An 18,718-nucleotide genomic window follows, 5' to 3' on the forward strand; every position below is an offset into this window, starting at 1 on the left:
CAATTGCATAAGTCCGTATTGCTCATTTTAAGTCATTGGATCTTGGGCTGCAGTGATTCACCCTCACAACGCCCCAGGAAGGGAATTCGAGGTCCCTCTCTCTAATTTACTGATGGAGAAGCTAAGATGTGGAAAGGTGAAGGATTTGCTCAGGGTCAGGCAGTGAGTCAGCTGCAGAGATGGTGTTGGAGCACCCACCCCACCCTGGCTCCTTGGGCTTGCGTCTGTCTAGACTTTTCCAAGCACCAGCTTTGATGCTGGTGTTACCACCATCTTCTGTCATCAACCTGGGAGCCTAGACATCTCCCCTCCCTTCACCAGTCGTGAGGAAATTTCTGTATCCTCAACTCGTAACCAGAGGGGCTCAGATGCTGCAGACAGGAGAAATGTACCTACCTACCTGGACAACATCACACGTCCCCATGCCTCTTGGTCCTCACCTGTCTCTCCCTGGTCTTATGGCCCTGTCCCCGCCAGCAGGGAAGGTATGGGATCCAGGACCCAGCCTAAACAAATCTAAATAAACCTACACGACAGAACCCAGCATCCGCACACTGGTGGTTTAACAAATGGCAAAACAGCCCACGGGCCTTTGCTTAGGAACTGCCAAAAAGGAAAAAAAAAACCAACACACAGCTTCATTTCTGGCTGTGATGGCTTCGATACAGAGTCAGGGTGAAAAGGACAGAGCGGAGAGGGGAGTGCAGGAGGAAGCGAGGCAGAGGAGCGGCTGTGGATCCTCCACGACTCAGATGGTGGACAGCAGCAGGGTGAGGGGAGAGAGAGGGAAAGGGGGTTACAAATGGGTGTCCTGAGCGCTGGTTTGCAAACCCCAGCCGCAGCGAGCACGCGTGGGGCTGAGGGAGCGCTTGCTGTTGTTCAGAAGATCCCACTGATGCTGGTGACAACAGACCAGGCCTGAGCGCAAAGTAATGAGGAAAGTTTCCTGCCCCTGTAATTATGTTTGGACCTGACTGTTTCACTGCGTTTGATTCCTCACACGTTATTGCTTTCTTAACAACATTCCTGACTCTGCTCGTCGGGCTGGCTGCAGTTACTCTATGAAATAAAGACTCATTCACCTCTGCACTAAATAGCTCTGCTTTTCCAACAGGAAAGTTGATGGTTAAATAAGAGGAAGACGAAAAGCCAGGCTTCTGTGGCTTTGCAGAGATGGTGAGGGAACAAATCCAGGAAAGGGGTCCTCTTCAGTCCTGCAGATTCAGCCCTGCTGCTCTGCATGAAACCCCAGTGAGTCAAAGAGTCCGGGGAATTTTTACTACTCGCTTAACAGAAACCAGATGCCACGAGTGGCATGCGTGCTGTTAGCAGCCCTCACCCCAGCTGGTACAGACTGGGGCAGATTTCATTCAGACTGTACCATAGAACTGTCCCAGGGTGATACAAGACATCACTGAGGATGAAAAGGCAGCAAGGGTTGGTTCCTGTGAGGATTAGCGAGTCGGTGGTGTCCTTGTCAAGGTTCTATGAAGAGACATTGGATCTGCACTTGGGACCTCTCACCACTTTTCTTTACAGCTTTCATGGGGACTAGGCTGGAAATGCTCTCCCAAAGCCCTGGGACGGGGGGAGAAACTGTAATGATACACAAGAGTTTGGATCCAGATGCAGCTTTCATGGAGAGAGCTCTGGTCTGGCATCTTGGTACCAGCTTCAGCTGGGTAATTGCTGGAGTCAGGAGGCACCTTGGCCTCAGCCCGCAGTACCAATGTGGGGGACCAAACCCTCCTGCCCCAAGATGTCGCTGCAAAAGCACCTGCAGCCTCTGGATCAGCACAGGAGTACTCATCACTTCGCCATCCTGCAGGAATTTGGGAGGCAAAGAAAGCTGAAAGCAGAGTACTGTGATTGCACAAATGGGTTAAGGCACTGCATTTAGCTTTTAGGACCTCAGCTGAAACTGGAGACGGGCAGAGGGTTTAGATGGTAAGTGGTGAAAACAGCAGGGGTTTGAGCAGGACATCTTTGTCACATTTAATTCCTTCTTCTGAAACTCCTGAATCCTCTGCTCACCTATGCAAGCAATAAAGAAAATGAAGAAAACCACCCACTCTGCCTCATGATGAAAAGGAGGGAAAAAAATAAGTTGGGTTTGAAGAGCGAGTGGAAGGGGTGTGGTTACCCAGGAGGTGTGTCAGGCATCGCTGAACTTATTTATAAGCAAAGGCATCTCTGCTGGGGAAGAAACCTTGCTGAGGCTTTGTCAGCTGCTGCTTTTTCTCTCACACCCCTTGAAGAGCACCTCTACGGCGATGGGGAGGCAAAAGGACGTTCTTGCTACTATTGAGGAGCACCTGAGGATCAGAAACAAATTAGTCCGGCAAGCGCTGGCTGAGTGCCTGGGGACGCTGATCCTGGTGGTGAGTCTATGCTGTGGTGCGGGGATGCTCTCCAACCCCGGGGTGTGGGGGAAAATTGTCCTGGTGAAGGGCCTGTGCTGCTGCCAGAGTTTGCACTGGGGATGAGCCCCGCTCCAGTGCAACCTGCCCCGTGGGGACTAGAGAAGTCCTTATCCACGGGAAAAAAAACTCATGCAAGTTGCCGTGGGATAAGCTTTGGGGTTACTGGCAGAGGGTGGTCTCTGCAGAGCTTGTTGGGTGTTTGGGGGCTTTTGTGTGTCTGCAAAGTGCAGGGAGCAACAAGTCTCTGTGTAAGCGTCAAGTGTTTGCTAGAGATCATGCAAAACTTCCTTTCTCTCTGGCCTGGAATATTTTCTTGGCACTGAAATAGTTCAAGTGTTATCACCCAGGGAAAGGAAAGCTTTTTCCTCACCTCGCTTTGTTTTCCTTGTGCTTCCTATGGAGAAAAATTAGCCCGAATTTAAGCTGTTGCAGCAGGTTTTTTTGCTGTCGGCTGCATGTTCTCTGGGGTCTTATCAGTGGGGCTGCACGACACCGCAGCAGCCTGTGCCGGCAGCTGATCGGGAGCGTGCGCTTGTCACGTCTGTGACATTGCTGAGCAGTCAGTCGATGTGTTTTCAAGTGGTCAACAGCAACAAAACTCTTCTGCCCGTTTTAATGCTCAGTTTCCACAGGGGTGGGATATAAGGGGTAAAGTGGGGTGGGTATCTGCATAAGTGACTTGGTTTGAAGATGTTTTGAGCGGCCCTGGCTTGCCCTGAAGTCAAAGGCAGATGCGAACAGCTAGGATGGTTGTGTGTGAGGAGTGGGGAGCCAATGCTGGTGTAGCAAAACTGAGATAGGGATATCTGGCTTTGGGCACCTGCATCCAAAAATGCAGCACTGCCCAAGGGGCCATGAGCCTGTTGAGTTGATATTGGAGCAGAAATGAGCTGGATTTCACGCAGTGAGTACCTGCAGGTGAAAGTGCCTCGGAAGTGGTGCAAAGCCAGAGCAATCCTATCGGTTTTGGTGGAGTGAGTGTGGGTTTACACCTCTTTGTAACTAATAACAGGACTGTTTGGGGAGAAATCTAATAGTTGTAGGAGCTGAAAGTGGAGGAAGCTTTGATGAAGCTGCACATTCTCCTGGGGACAACACAAAAGGGTTGACACACTATCTTATGCTTTAATAAATAAGATTCTTTTTGATGAGGAAGAGGAGATTACTGGGTCTTGTGTGGGAGCATAGTGGGCTCAGCTGAGTCCCCCTAAAATGCTACCACTCTTAAAGCAGCTTTGCACAGTGCAGTCAATGTCTTTATCATCAGAGAGACCCAGCTTTGGTGATTTACAAACAAGTCTTGTTGATTTTTCAGTGAAGGATTATTTGGGATTAAGGTGGGTAGAAGCTGATAGGAAAGTGATTAACAGGTAGAAAGTTGCTGTCTATGAATCACTGATGTTGCTGCAGTTAGTTTCAGGACTGAAGCAAGGTAAGACTTATAAAGAGGAATAATGTCTTCTGCTAGCTAAGTTAATATTCTTGGAGAAACAAGGCAAGGTTTTAGCCATATGCATCTGAGCTTTCAGAAGGGCTTGTGATCCAACAAATGTTCCTTCTTCCAACTGTATTCTCTGGTATGACAGAGATTACTTTTCCCTACCGCCTTGCCTTTCTGGGGCAGAGAGGAGCTGAGATGTGCTCAGACCCCAAGGAAGGATTTGGTCCAAAATCATAACCAGCCTCCAAAATGAGGGTGGGAATGGGCACCCATCAGCAAGGCTGGATGATGCACTGGCAAAAGTTGTCAACACATGCCTTGTCCTCAGGAGCATCACACTTGCATTATTTTAAAGTGTGTGCCTAAGTGTATAAGTAGATCCCTCACCTTCTCCAGGAATTCCTGAGCTGGTGTCTGGGGGGAAGAAAATGCTGGTTTTAGTGACACATTCAACTCCACCTTATAGGTCTTGTAAAAGTGACCTGGGATCTCCTGCACAACAGTGCAAGAGGACTGCGGGTACTGTGTCCATGTGGGAGAAGATCGGGTGTGCTGGTGGGAGAAATGGGAAAGTCCCAAAGATGGTGAATGCTCCCGGGCTGCCAGCAGACAAAACCAGGGTATACAGAGAGGGATTTGGGTTCCAGGGCAACAAGCCCTCAGTATGGCTCTGCTGGCATCAATCCTTTTCTGTCCCAGTCTATTCTTCTGTTAATGAAGTGACACTTACAGATTCTATTTATTTTACTAAAAAACTTTTTTTTTCTCCCTACCACTCCAATTCTTTTGCATCTTTTTATTATATCACCTGACTAAAACAGAAAGGGTCTTGGTGTTCCTCTTTCAGATGTCCTAGGTAATGGTTTGAACTGGGCAGTCCCAGGAGAGAGACAATCATTCTGTACCTGGCAAAAGCGCCTGCTGCGCACCCTACCAGCAGGTTGAGCTGGGTGTGCATGCATTTAGCCACATTTGAGCCTGGTAAATACATCTTATGGGCTTCAGATGATAAAATACCTGAGGAAAGACATGGGATCCATGAAATTGTCTTCACGGGAAATGGAACTGACTGAAAACAAATATGCAAATACGTCTAGAGCAGAACAATATTAGGGATGAATTTAAGGTTTGATATTGTTCACACTGAAATTAAGTTCCTGAGCCGAAGGGAAGGAGACTGTTTAAAGTTTGCAGCTTACTTTATATTTCACTGCATAATGTAAAACTTGCCCCACTGTGGATATTGGCATGGCTTCAGCTTCTTCCCTCCTCCCTTTCACTTGTGTAACAACTGCAGAACTCTCAAGCTCTTCTAAAGCAAAGCAATTTCAGACCCCTGCAAAGTCTCTTTGCCTGTAAGAATTAACCTAGTGCTTGATTTTATTTTTCCTATTTTTTAAGGAGGTTGTAAAGGTGGAGGAACATCAAAACAAAATTGTCCCTCTTTTTTTTTTAAGATAAGATAAGAAAAATAACCTAACTAAGGCAGCCAAGCCCTGAATAGCACAAAGGTGAGGTGATCTTTACTTGCAAGCTGCTTTTGCTGTGTAAAGCACCTTGCACAATATAGTTTTAGTCTGCAGGTAGTGTCCTTTGTGTTACAAGAATAGTAATGCTGATTCTGCTTTTCCCCTGACAATTAAAACGACTTTTTTTTTTTTTCTTTTCAAGACGCACTTTCCAAGTGGTACTTTAGGTTTGAACTTCATACCTATGTTGGAGGCACCACTTGCTGGCAATAGTTAAGCAATGCAAATGCTGAAGGCATTTTCCCAGTCACTTGCTGTTTGTGTTATTACTGTAGCAACTCACTAAAGCTAGATTTCCAGCGGCAGGGCTCTGTACCTCCCTTAAAGGCTCGATCTGTTTGCCTTGCTCTGCTGGCTGTAAATACCAAAGCTGGCTCTGTTTGCTTTTGATATTTGCAGGAGGAGGAACTTGCTGTTTATAATTGATTTCCAAGTCAGACTAATTGTGATTCACTGCTGTAGAGGCACAAAGAAAGAACAAAACAATTCCTAACTGCTTTTCAATCAGGGCTGTCTTGACTTTGTGGCCAGGTGGGAGCTTTTGGGAGTATAAGTGTGTTGCAGACCACAGAAACCAAAGTAGCAAAGTGGTTGGGATGATCAAGGTGAAGGGAGCCTCATTGAACTGTTGACAGTGCAGAGTTTAAAGTTGCCACTCATGCTGCAGCTCTCTGGGGCAGCACGGCGATTCCCACAGTTGCTGTTTGATTTGTGCCGATTTGCATGAACCCAGCTTGTCACATTTGGAGAATGGGATTTTATTTATTTTTTTTTTAATTTTAATTTTTTTTTTTTTAATGCTTTGCTAGGATTGGAAAGGGGCTGGAAATCTTTTCTGTAAGCATGTCAAACACTGCTGATCCTTCCCTGGGAAGGGTCTGTGCTGCTGAGTGTGGAGGCATGGGAAATGTTGGCGCTGCTGCTCTCCCTCACCTCTTCCTCCAGAATAGCTCAAAGCTCTGCATTAACTCTTCAAAATTGTCCCTTCTTGCTGTTCTCATGCAGGAGATTGGGGAATTTTCTGCCTCCTACAAATAGGACAGTTCAAGCACCAAGACTTGCCCTCAGTGGGAAGGTGGCTTTTCCCCAGCACTGCCCAACCCTGTGACCAAAACCCCACCAGAAGTACAGGGCTTTCTAAGACCTAAAATCTCCTGATCTGAGGGATACTGGGGAAATCAGAATAAATGTTTTGGCTTCCATGGTTGTGTGTGGGGGGAAAAAGTAAAACAGTAAATTTCCTCTCTAATGCCCAACTCCTCTGCTGATGGTTACTCAGGTTTCTTGCACTGAGCCTGCTCGTCTCTCCAGCCTTGTGCAGCGTTGTTGTAGCACGTGATGTATGTGCGGCACAACTTTCCTTAGACCCCCCCCCTTATCTCTTGAGTCCTGCAGCCCTGCCTGGCTCCGGGACAACGCGCAGTGCAGAAAGAGCTCTAACATGACAAACCATCTGTGGCTGCCCTTCCCCATAGGACTGCTTCTGTCCAGGGTGGCTCCAGCCATGCTGGGCAAGAAGACCAGCTGTGGGGTCTAATGTTTCTCGTTGCTTTGCGAACTGTAAATTATGATCAGTCTGGTTGTTCGAGAGGTGCTTTGAGGGAGGTCAAAAATGACAGTGCTCCTTACATTGCTTTTGTAGCTGATGGAGGTTGTCCTGGCCTCACAGGCCATGGAGTTGAGGAAGATCTCTTCATGCAGCTTGAGCAGAAACAGCAATGGGGATGGATCTGTCTTCAAACATACCCAGCTTTGTCCTGTTACTTGCAGGGGGTGCAGCAAGAGGCCATGAGGGAGACTCACAATGCCTTTAACCCCTTCTCACTTTGAGCTGCAGAGAAAGAGTTGGGAGGTTGTTTTGAATTGGCTGTAAAGTGATAGTCCTCTCCACCCTCCCTGCCTCTCAAGTTCCCCCCCTGAAGGGACTGTAGGATAGTCCTAAATTCCACTCTGCTATGAAGAGAGGGGTCCCTTTGTGTATCTAATGGTTAAAATCTTCCATCAATATCTCAGGGTCTCTTCCTTCAGAACAGACCCATGGTTTGACTGCCCTTCTGGCATCTTCCCCACTAACCAGAGGGCAGTGAGGGCTGAGCAACCTTTCCCATCCACTGAGGTGATTAGGGTAAATTTACAGCAGGCTTCTTGCCTAATCCTCCTGGGCTATGTCAGCAAAACTTTCCCATCCTGATTTAGAGATCAGTCTGTCTCAAGTCCAAAAGCAAATGCATCCAGGCCTTTTGTGTTCACCTGAAGGCGTGAAAAAGCACTGCCAAAGAAAAGAGGGATGAAACTTGGCTGTTGTGCAGGGGGGTGCTAAGCACTACCTGTCTCCCAAGCTCATGTAAAGAGCTGCTTTGCACATGGTCTGCCTATAAACTTGGGTGGATTCACTTCTTCATTAGCTTTTTCAACTTTTTTTTGTCCTGCTCGCCCTGACTAGCTCCAGAGCTTTCTTGTCTCCAAGAGACTAGGGTTGAGACTAGGGTGTTTTTACATTGGGTAATGAAACCAAATGGCCAGTCTCCAAACATGCCCTGCACACAGGGACTTTAAGTTTCCCCTGAGTGTGATGTTTCGCCCAGCGACCTGCTACCCTTTCCTGGTTTTGCTGCTGCTGCTTCTGGTTGTCCCCTCCCTTGTACAGGCTTTGGAGTTTGTCAGCCCCTCCACCCTTGAACCAGTTCAACTCATGGATCCTCCAGAACACGGATTTTGTTATTTTTCACAGTGCAAGGAGTTGTATCAGCTCGTGAGGGAAGAGGAGTGAGAAGCCTCCCCATTGGCAGGGAAAGCCGTTAGATCTGCTAGAGCCAGTAAGATGAAATTAGGGAGCAGGCTTCCATTAACCTGTTTAATGGGTGCATTGACCTCAATTCCTAGGAGAGTAGCCTTAATACATCAGAGTAATGCTTTGTTGCAATCATTTTATTAGCACTTTAAAACTGCTTTTGAACTTGGCTAGTGGATCACGGGGGTGTAACAGTTGACTGCTGCACATGCTGCCATGTGAGGCGCTAACCTGGCTTTCTGTTGGCTGGGATGTTCTTCCAGTAATGTTTGGGTTTTTTAATAAAAAAAAAAAAAAAAGAAAAAAAGAAGAAAAAAAGAAGTGTTGGAGGCAGGTTATTAAAATCAAGAGTTGAGAGGTCATCTCTGCATTGGGTGTGTACCACTCTCCAACCATAGTGTTGTAGTATTGACTAAAAACTCTTACATCCATTGCATGGACTTTAAAACCATTGGGATAAATGCTGAATTGCTTTTATTTGACCTTCCTTGCCTTTCAACTCAAGCTAGCTTCTCCTAAACACTTCCCTGCAAGCATTGGAAAGGGAAGACTCAAAAAATGGATGTTGAAGGTCTCATGTTTCATATGGCCTGGGAAAAGGAATTGGAAGGAAAACTGGCAAATAGCAGATGTGGAAATGGTGTGATTAAAATTTGCAATAGCCACTACCGCAGCAAAACTGTGTAATGTCAAGCCACAAAAGCATGGATGAGCATGATTTGAACTGGTTCCTGAAAGTCAAATGCTGTGTGTCATGCATGAGAATATATGCTCATGCTTAGTGGACTCTACTGGCACAGGACGGAGTTGCACACATGCATATCAAAGTTCAAACCTGTCCTTAAATATCACCTTACTCTTTTTATCTGCTGAGGGTCGAGTTTTCTACTGTTCCGCTTAATTAAGCCAAATAGTGCCCAGGGCTCATCTGATAAATAATTGTAATGCTACTGTGGAGAGGCTCCGGGGTGTTTTGCATGGCCCATAGACTCTCTTCTGAGGAAAAGCTGGAGAGCTATTACCAGCTGTAGGATAGGGGGAGAGGAGGATGGGGAACAATCTCTTGAGAAATGGCAGATCTGGCCTTCCTCCAGGTTAAGGGAAGACATTTGTGGGTGAACTGGGGAGTGGAGGGGGAGAACATTACTCTGTGGTTTCTGCAACCAAAAGATATGTGGCTAATGAGCCAACCACCCTCCACTTACAGAACTGCCAGTTCTTTCAGAGTGAATAACACAAATACCTTCATCAATTGGAAGAACCTGGGGCCAACCCTGCCAAACTCAGATGCTTGTTGCAGCTTTTTGTGGGCTCACCCCCTCCCTGGTCAGACTGATGAGCTGTGTGTCATTAGGGAGCTGAACATCATGGCCAAGCACTCTCTCCAAAACTGTCTAAAGCATTCTGGGGCTCTGCTAGGGTAAGGGAAGGAACAGATGTCATCCTGGTCATTAGCCAGTATTTATTTGCTCAATTGAAGCTACACTTCCCTCAGTGGTTTGGGCATAGCTGGGAATGATGGCTCTGTTTGCTGCACAATAAGCAGGACTTATCTTTTCTGCCTTTGCCTGGGTGTCTTCTCTCCCATGGTTTCTCAGCTGGGCAGCTCAAGGTTAGGGCATTTGAAGGGGCTGTTCTGACTGTGCCCAGTAGAGAGCAGTGCTCACATCCCCTTTCATTAACTAACGAGTTCTACAGGTTCCTTTGTTCTTTCAACAGGAGGTCCTGTGTTGGGGACCTGGCTCCTTGTCAAGAGGCACCTGTGTACAGAGCGTCCACCTTGTGAATCAGCCTGCAGCCTACCTGGCTGCTCCTTTCCCAGCAGGCTGAGTGCAGTGTTTGCTTTATTAGTAATTCATCCGTTGTCAAGGGGATGGGAGGGGATGAATTAGGTGTGCTTTGGCTTTGCCCATGATCTGGATTGTGCATTGCTCAATGGGCAGTCCAGTATTAGCAAGAGAGGTGAAGAGAGCTACCCCTGGTGCCTATTAGGTGTCTTATTCCCTGGGAGTAGATACTGCCTCTGTGTATATTGACTAATTCTGGGATAAAGGAGCTCATAGAAGTAGAAAGTCTTGATGATCATGTACATATGAGCATGTGGTCAGTAGAAATAAGGCAAGCTTTGATCCCTAGATTTGAGAATTTCAGGAGGAAGCTGTAATCTCTGTCGTAGTTTAAGGACGCTCTCAGAACCTGCTGATGTGGTAATCCCTGGTATATGCCAAGAATCAGTTCAGGTGGAGTAAATGGAAGATAAAAGCATACAGATGCTCAAGATCAGGGCTCCTTAAATTACATAGTGGGTTGTGGAGAGACTTGACGAGGCAGAAAGCCTCCAGTTGGATGAGTGATGAACTGAACTGCCAGGGGCATCTGGTCTGGGTTATTAGGGGTGAGTGTAGGAAGGATGACTTTTGGATGTAGTTGGGAAAAGGAGAATCACCCTTTGGAGCAAACATCTTTGAGCAAGAGCGCATACCTGCCTTGTCTACTAGGAAACACCCCTTATCACCCAGTAGAAACAACTTTTGTCCCCCAAAGGGCCTGGTGCACCCATGATCTTGGACAGAAGGCCAAGCCTCCGTCTGTGCTGGTGGCATGCTCTCTGTGGAAACTGGACTTTTCTTGATGGTGCCTGTGCCATGTTGGTGCTGCAGAGACAGGCCAGCTGTGCTGCCCTGATCCTTTCTTACATGGTTTTGCCATAGGAAGGATGTAGCTGGTTTGGGGTGGCGTGAGCTGTGCTCAGAGTGCCCACAGCAGAGACCATCCCTTGGGGCTGGGACAAAGGCAGGTACCTCAGCTCAGGGAAGCAGCCCCAATCCCTCGCTGTCAGCCAGTGCCACCTGAAAGAGGACCCCATGAATGTCAGACTGTATATGACCTTCTTCAGTCATGTGTCTATTTCCAGGCATTAGCAAAATTGTCCCCTGCCAATCTATGTGCTACTGTGTCAAACAATTAGCCTTTTTAACAATAAGGACTCAGATCCCTCATCTAAATTGTAAATATCTCAGTCCAGGGTGCTGTCTGGCTGATTCTTTTCACCTATCATCTGAAAATTAGATGGTTGGAAAAGACCTCCAGCCTCTTGGAGATTTGAACTGTGGTCTGACCTTGCTTTTGATTTTGGGCCTGCTTTTGTTTCCCCCTGTCAGGAGTTAGGCTTGTTCTTTGTCCTTTCTCCTTCCCTGTTGTCCCTGGAGATAACACCTAGATATTTTGACTGCAGATTGAAGCTTTGAATGCTTTGAGTCACGTGTGGGCTGTGATGGTGCATGCAAGTGCAAGTGAAGCAGTTGCAGGCACTGGTCAGCAACTGGCCCTCATATGAAACAGAGCGTAATTTCAATCTCTTCTTCTCTTCCTAGCTGTTTGGCTGTGGCTCCGTTGCACAGATAGTGCTCAGCAGAGGGACTCATGGAGGTTTCCTGACTGTTAACCTGGCCTTCGGCTTTGCTGTGATGCTTGGCATTTTGATCTCAGGACAGGTATCAGGTATGTTGCGGCTGAATTTCACTTGTGACAATTGTTGTGTAGGCCGAGATGGCTGTGCTTTTCCTATGAGGCACTGGTGTGGAAACCAATCTCTGGGACCCAAATTCTGCCTGTAAAAGTGCAATAACCACCTACCTCTCTGCAGGTGGACATCTGAACCCAGCTGTCACTTTTGCCATGTGCTTCTTGGCCCGGGAGCCCTGGATCAAGCTACCAATTTATGCCCTGGCCCAAACACTGGGGGCTTTCCTGGGAGCTGGCATAGTTTTTGGGCTGTACTACGGTAAGTGCAGAAATGTTCTGTGTTTGTTGGGGTGAGATGGATACTCTTCATGACTCACTGCAGGGAGGCTGGTTCACAAATCAGAGAGAAGAATTTTCTTGCAGAGCAGAGATGTGAGAAATGTCCTTACTGTGTCTTTGGGGTGTCTTTCCTGTTCTCACGACCATGATGGGTTCAAGTCAATCTGAAGGCCAACCAGCAATATCAATGTGCAAGTCTTCGTCCTTGAGTACTGACCACTGTAACATGGACCACTGGATGGCCCCATTTGTAGATACTACCTGTATTAAAACAGATCTTTCAGAAATGTTCACTAGTATTAATGGAGAAAAAAAACATTAGAAAACACTAGTAGTAACGGAGATTTTATATCCATATGTTGTTCCTTAGCTGTTTTATCCTTTAAAGAAAGTGAAGACTTCACCATGGATATCTTCTGCATTGTCTCATGTTGGCTTCCAGTCAATGTGACTTCTAGCAGTTTTTGTTGCCCTTATCAGAGCGACTCTATACCTTGGAAAGCATCCTAGAAATCTGGTTCCTCAGGTATCTGTTCCTCATCACAGGGCAGTATTCAATGGGCAAGAGCTGACTCTTTGTGCTGGAAACTGGTCTTCCTCAAATATCAAGGATGACATTTTGTCTCAGAGTTTGCCTCCTGATATCTGTTTCAGGCAACAGGAGCAGTGTTCCCTGCAGCTGAGCAGAACCTCTGGGTCACTGTAGCTTGCACCTGAAGGGAGGAAGTTGCCACCCTGGCACCAGCACCAGCTGCTTTTTACTTTAGAAAGAAGCGGGGGGACCTACCTTCATCTCTGTTAACATCAGGACTTCAGTTCAACACCAGTCCCTTTCTAGTTGGTGGGCTGAAGTCTCTGCTTCAGAAGAGTTAATTCCATCTTAGCTACCTGAATCACAGAAGGCCTACCTTCAGAAAGTGCCTGTTTTTCTCTCCACTAACCATGGAGGGAATCTAGACAGCCGGCCTAGGTTAGTTATCCAGCTTCTACATAGTGGTAGGCAAAGGGCTGGCTGCTGCACAAGACAACCCTGAGAGGTGAAACTAATTGTGTACTGGCTTAGAGGAAAGTGCAAGATCAGCCCCAATCCTGCTTGCTGTAAATCAGATCCATAGCAGTATCTCTGTCTTGACACCAAGGCTGATGCCACGGGCATTTGGGTACCTTTGGGAGAGGTTTGGAGTCAGCTTAGTGTTTACTGTTTGGATCTAACTCTTTCTGCGTGCCTGGCAAACAAGAAATATTAGGAACAGGGATGCGGGCCACCTGCATCTGAGCCTGACTGGTAATATGCTGTGGTGGATCATACCCTGGGTTTTCCAAATGAGTGCTCTACAGCAAATGGTTTTGCAAGACAAAGCAACAGGGTGCACAGGGAATTCTGTCTCGATATGCATGGCTCTGTGGAGCCTACATTTTAGTCATCTTCCAAGCAGGGTCCTCTCTCTCATGCATATTGGAAAATAACTGACCTCTCTATCTTTCTTTTTTTTTTATTTCCCCTCCCCCTCCCCTCTAGATGCTATCTGGGCTTTTGGCAGCAACCAGCTGTATGTAACAGGACAAAATGGCACTGCTGGTATCTTTGCCACCTACCCATCTCAGCATCTGAACATTGTGAATGGATTCTTTGACCAGGTAAGAGGGTGCTGCGAGGATGAAGGTGTATTTCAAGAAAAATCTTTCAGGGAGGTTAAGAGCCTCTCCTTTAGTTAGAGAATGAATTGAAGTTTAAAGAGCAGACTTCCAGAAAGGTTTTTGGAGCTAGCACAACTATTTCGCTAGCCCATAGGAAGAGCAGAGCCAGAAATCAGCATTACAGAAAGAAGGCTTGCGTTAAGGGGATTAACCAGTTACACAAGACTGGCCAGGACACCAGTGGAAAGGATACCACTTGGTCTCAGTCCCTGAAGTGCAATAGTGTGAGGAAGGATGGCTCTTCCTCACTCCCACTGTACTACTGCCGCTGTTGCACAACCCAGAGGTCAACTAGATGTGGGGTGGGGGTTGGTGTTGGAGGTGACTCCTCCTTAAAGTGGCCATCAACCACAAAGGGACAGCAGCCATGCAGCTGTGGCAGGTTGGAAACATGTTCAGGAAGATGTCTTCAGCTTTTCTGGCTGCTCAAACAGTTATTAATACTTCTATGGGTAGGGAAATAGTTGTGGGCTTGATCAAGCCTGTGGGTTCCACTATCCCATTCCTGTGGGTGCTCAGTCTACCGTGGTCTGATAATGCCATAGGATGACTTAGTGCAGCTCTTTGAGTTTAGAGAATGAGTCCTAAATGCATGGGACTTCAGAGGAGTTAAATATTTGGTTAAAAGATTAATCTAGATTAAATTTTTCTCCTTCTTACCCTTCCCTCCCCAGTTCATTGGCACTGCCTCCCTGATTGTTTGTGTCTTGGCTATTGTCGATCCCTACAACAACCCTGTCCCCACGGGGCTGGAGGCTTTCACAGTTGGTTTTGTTGTCCTTGTTATTGGAACCTCCATGGGCTTCAACTCTGGCTATGCCGTCAACCCCGCCAGGGACTTTGGGCCTCGTCTCTTCACAGCCATCGCTGGCTGGGGCACTGAAGTGTTCTGGTAAGTGCTTGTCAATGAAAACCTTGTGCATCAAGGGGAAAAAAATTACACATGCAAGTAGGTGGTGTCTCTGGCATCATAAAGAGTCTTAACACCCATGAGGTATCTTTGGATTTTATAAACATTTTTAAAGGACACTGTTTGCTCTGCTCTAATTTCTTAAGAAATCATAGAAGCTTGGCAGTTTCCAGCAGCAAGAGCAAATGACTTAACTTTGCGATCAGGGAGGCAAATCTAAGAGCATCCATGAGAAGTTCAGATGCACCTTGAATGTGACCCTATAATCATAATTTTTTTTTAGCAGTAGAAAATGTAAGGCATTTGTTATATGGGGAATTTATTGTTGCTGGAGAAAATTAAGACATTGATAAGCAGTATGTGCTTTCCTGCAAGCAAGTGGGAGTGAAGTGAAGGTGCCTGGTTCAGGCATTGCAACTGCTTCTCTCCTTTCCTGGTGAAGAGACAGTCTTTGAAGTCCTGGAAGCAGCTGTTCTGAATTGCTTATCACCTGAACTTGCAGTGAGGAGCCATATATGCCTTGGAAATTGCTGTGCACGTGAGGGTACAGTTGTCTTTTGCAAGTCAATGTTGATGTTTGGAGGTGACCAGATCTCACATTGTTCCATATCCAAACATGAATATCCTAGTGAGTAGGCTGCAGTTCTAACCTTGTGCACTTTCTTTTCCAGGACTGGTAAACAGTGGTGGTGGGTTCCAATCGTTGCTCCGTTCCTTGGGGCCATTGCAGGAGTGATGGTCTATCAGCTGATGATTGGATGCCACGATGAGCCTTCTCCACCTGCGTCTGAGCAGGAAACAGTCAAGCTGGCCAACGTGAAGCACAAGGAAAGGGTGTGAGGAAGCCCAGATCTGGCAGACATTCATTACTCAGGACTGCAGCTGGCAAAGAGGAGGAAGGAGTTAAGAAGAGCTTCAAGAACAACAGGAAGGCGTTTTTTTCCTGTCTTGAGATATTCTAGCTTTTTTTTTTTTTTTGTGCGTGTGCGTGTGTGTATATCCCTGATGCATTTGCTTCAAGCATTTTCCTGTGAGGCTTTTCCCAAATGCAGTATCATGTAATCACAGAATGACAGGGGTTGGAAGGGACCTCTGGAGATTATCTCATCCAAGCCCCCTGCCAGAGCTGGGTCACCTACAGCAGGTTGCACAGGATGGCGTCCAGGTGGGTTTTGAATGTCTCCAGAGTCGGAAACTCCACAACCTCTCTGGGCAGCCTGTGCCAGTGCTCTGCCACCCTCAAAGTAAAGAAGTTCTTCCTCATGTTAAGATGGAACTTCCTATGTTCAAATTTGTGCCCGTTACCTCTTGTCCTATCACTGGGCACCACTGAAAAAAAGACTGGTCCCATCCTCCTGGCATCCTCCCTTTAAGTATTTGTAAACATTGATAAGATCCCCCCTCAGTCTTCTTTTCTCTAGACTAAAAAGACCCAAGTCCCTCAGTCTTTCCTCATAAGAGAGATGTTCTACTTTCCCTCGTAGAAGGGAGTTGAGGACTGTAGGAGTTGGGAGAGAAGTGGGCATTGCTGTGCAACACCTCCGATATGGGCCAGTTGTTCAGGAACCTGGAGCTCCTTTGGACTGTGTTGCTGGCCTTGCCCATGAGCTTGGCAAACTGCTTCCCTCCAAACCTGTGTCCCCATCTGCAGAGTGGGGATTGTGCAAAACTGAAAATTGTTTTGCTAACATAGAATGGAAACTCCTACATCCCAGAAAAATACTGCCTGTGATTCCACTATGGATCAAATTCATGCTTGGTTGCTCTAAACTCAGTAACTTGGCACCAGGAATGGAGTTGTCTAAAGGATTTTTATTGGCTAGACTTTTTATATCTCCCATGAATTCCTAGAACATCGTATCAATCAGATGATCCATAATGTCAGAGCATAGCGTGAGAATGCACTGGATTTTAGTTTAATATTAAGACAAAATATTTATAAACCACTGCACCCTGGTGTTCTAATCACAATTTTGAATATTGCCAACTCCTAGAACATAACACATGGGAAATCCTTATTCTAGTCAGGGGCTAACCTGGAAAGAAAGCTTGGCTCCTTGTAGCAGCCTTTCTAATTAATCAGCTTTGTATATAAACTGCAAGCAGATAATAGCCAAGTTCTACTGGAAACATGGTATTGCTAAAGCTGTGTGTGTTCATGTAAATTTCACTATAGTGTTTGGTTTTTTTTAAAAAAATATATTTCTATATAAATATACTCCATAAAGCTGTTACTAAATACCAGGCTTGGGATGAGTCAATTTAAAGATGTGTGGGAACTGCCTGTACTCTGACAGCTTCGAGATACTGTTGGATTTTCCCGAGGTGGCCTTAGATTATGGCATTGTGTTGTTTGGAACATCTCCTCTTGTACCCTGCAGAATTACTAGGGTGTCCCTGCTGAGGGACTGAGGTCAGCCACCTCCTGTACTAGCAGTTCCAGCATTTCAGGGGATCGCTGGCTCTCCCAAGGCCATATTATTATAGAGTATTTTAAATAAGCAGTATCGGTTGTGAAAGAATTTGTAGGTCCAATAAGAATTAGAGCATTAGAGAAGCTCTTTCAAAACCTGTTTCTTTAATGTGTGAATTCCTTGAAATATGTAACTTTATACACATTTCCAGTCACTAAAATGATGTATTCTTTTTTTTTCCTTTTTAAAAAATAAAATGTCGATACTCACACCGTAAAATGCTAGTGTTGGTTGTATTTTTAAGCAGCTGTCAGTAAACTTTGCCATGGAAAGGAAGTCATCTATAGCAATAGCTTCCTCAAGTCCTCTTCCTCTCCAGCTTGTAAGAGCAAAAAGGAATTAACCCTTTTAGGCAATACATCTACATGCTCTCTTTGTGTTATATTCCTTTCCTTTTTGGGCCGGGCTTTTGGGGTAGGTGGGAGGAGATGGGGTGCCTGTATCTGGTACGAAGGCCAAAGTATAGGGTATTGGGTGGGGATGTGCTGCTGTCAGGCATCTTATTCTTTGGGCAAAAGGAACAAGAGGTCAGCATTTGTCCCTTGCCCTTTGTAACATTTAACCTCTATTACTATTCTTTCAATTAATGCAGTTTTCTGAGTATGCAGTCCTACTCTGCATTCAGCATACTGTGCAGTCACTTCTTTTTATTAGCTATGCCATGCAAGGAAAAGTATTATAGGCCTGAATCCAGTGCTAAAAGGATTACATGAACAGCTTTCTTCCAGCCTGTGTCCTTTGTAAATACAATTCCTTTTGCTCTTTGGCTGATCTATGTCCTGCTGTATTTTTCCTGTATTAATTGTATTGCCTTAAAATAACTCATAACTTCCCACACGGTGCCACACCAAACAATTCGGTGAAGCCTGGATGAATGTGGTTTCCTGCAATTCACCATCTAAAAATCAAATGGCTTTTGGAAAGAAAGTTGCCGAGTTTGTTTGGTATGGTCTATTTGCGGTTAGCATGCTGCTTTATTCTATTTTTGTCTTGAAAGTTTATCCCTCAAAATCTGTGTAGAAGTCTTGTATACTACTGTGATCAACTAACATAGCTGCAGAAGTCAGTTCCCTTTTCCCTTCAGGACTGTTAGTCCTTTTTCTGCTCTTCTGCCACACTATATTTTAAACAGACTTCATCAATGTATTAAAATTCTTACTGCAGACCTTATGACTTTTGATTCAAGGTGCGGGTTTTGGTTGTTTGTTTGTTTCGCTTATTTTTGGTGTGTGTTTTTTTTTTTTTTTTTTTTTATTCCACCTGGCGTATACCCTTGCCTTGCTTGTGCCTCAATGGTTGTATGTTATTACCCTTATTAAAACTGGAATAAAGTACCAGTTTCAGTCTGAATTTTTATCTTAACCATATCCCCACTATGTAAAGCTTCAGCTTTTCTGGGATCTGTTGGAGAAACACCAAGCACTGCTGAGTAGAGAGCCATTACCATGTGGAAAGGGTCAGGCTCAGCCTGCCACCAGTGGAGGGAGAGCTATGGAGAACATAGCCTCACCTTCCAGAAGGGTCTGGCCCGTATGAGACATAATTAAGGCAGCTCTTCGCTAACCATGTAGTGCAGGGCACTGCACAGAACAGTAGTTTGATATGCCAGATTTCAAGAGCTCTAGAAGTGTTATTGAAGTGTGGGGAG

General features: G+C 46.0%; 1 protein-coding gene across 1 annotated transcript; it reads left to right on the forward strand.

Moving 5' to 3' along the window:
- The first annotated feature begins 2,249 nt into the window (after positions 1-2,249).
- On the forward strand, positions 2,250-17,372 carry AQP3 (aquaporin 3 (Gill blood group)). Its single transcript, XM_082497786.1, has 6 exons — positions 2,250-2,381; positions 11,559-11,685; positions 11,831-11,968; positions 13,508-13,626; positions 14,361-14,578; positions 15,268-17,372. The coding sequence occupies exons 1-6, from the start codon at positions 2,274-2,276 to the stop codon at positions 15,434-15,436; spliced, it is 879 nt and encodes a 292-aa protein (XP_082353912.1). The 5' UTR covers positions 2,250-2,273; the 3' UTR covers positions 15,437-17,372.
- Positions 17,373-18,718: the final 1,346 nt, after the last annotated feature.

This window comes from Vanellus vanellus, assembly GCF_965231255.1.
Source record: "Vanellus vanellus genome assembly, chromosome: Z".
NCBI lineage: Eukaryota > Metazoa > Chordata > Aves > Charadriiformes > Charadriidae > Vanellus > Vanellus vanellus.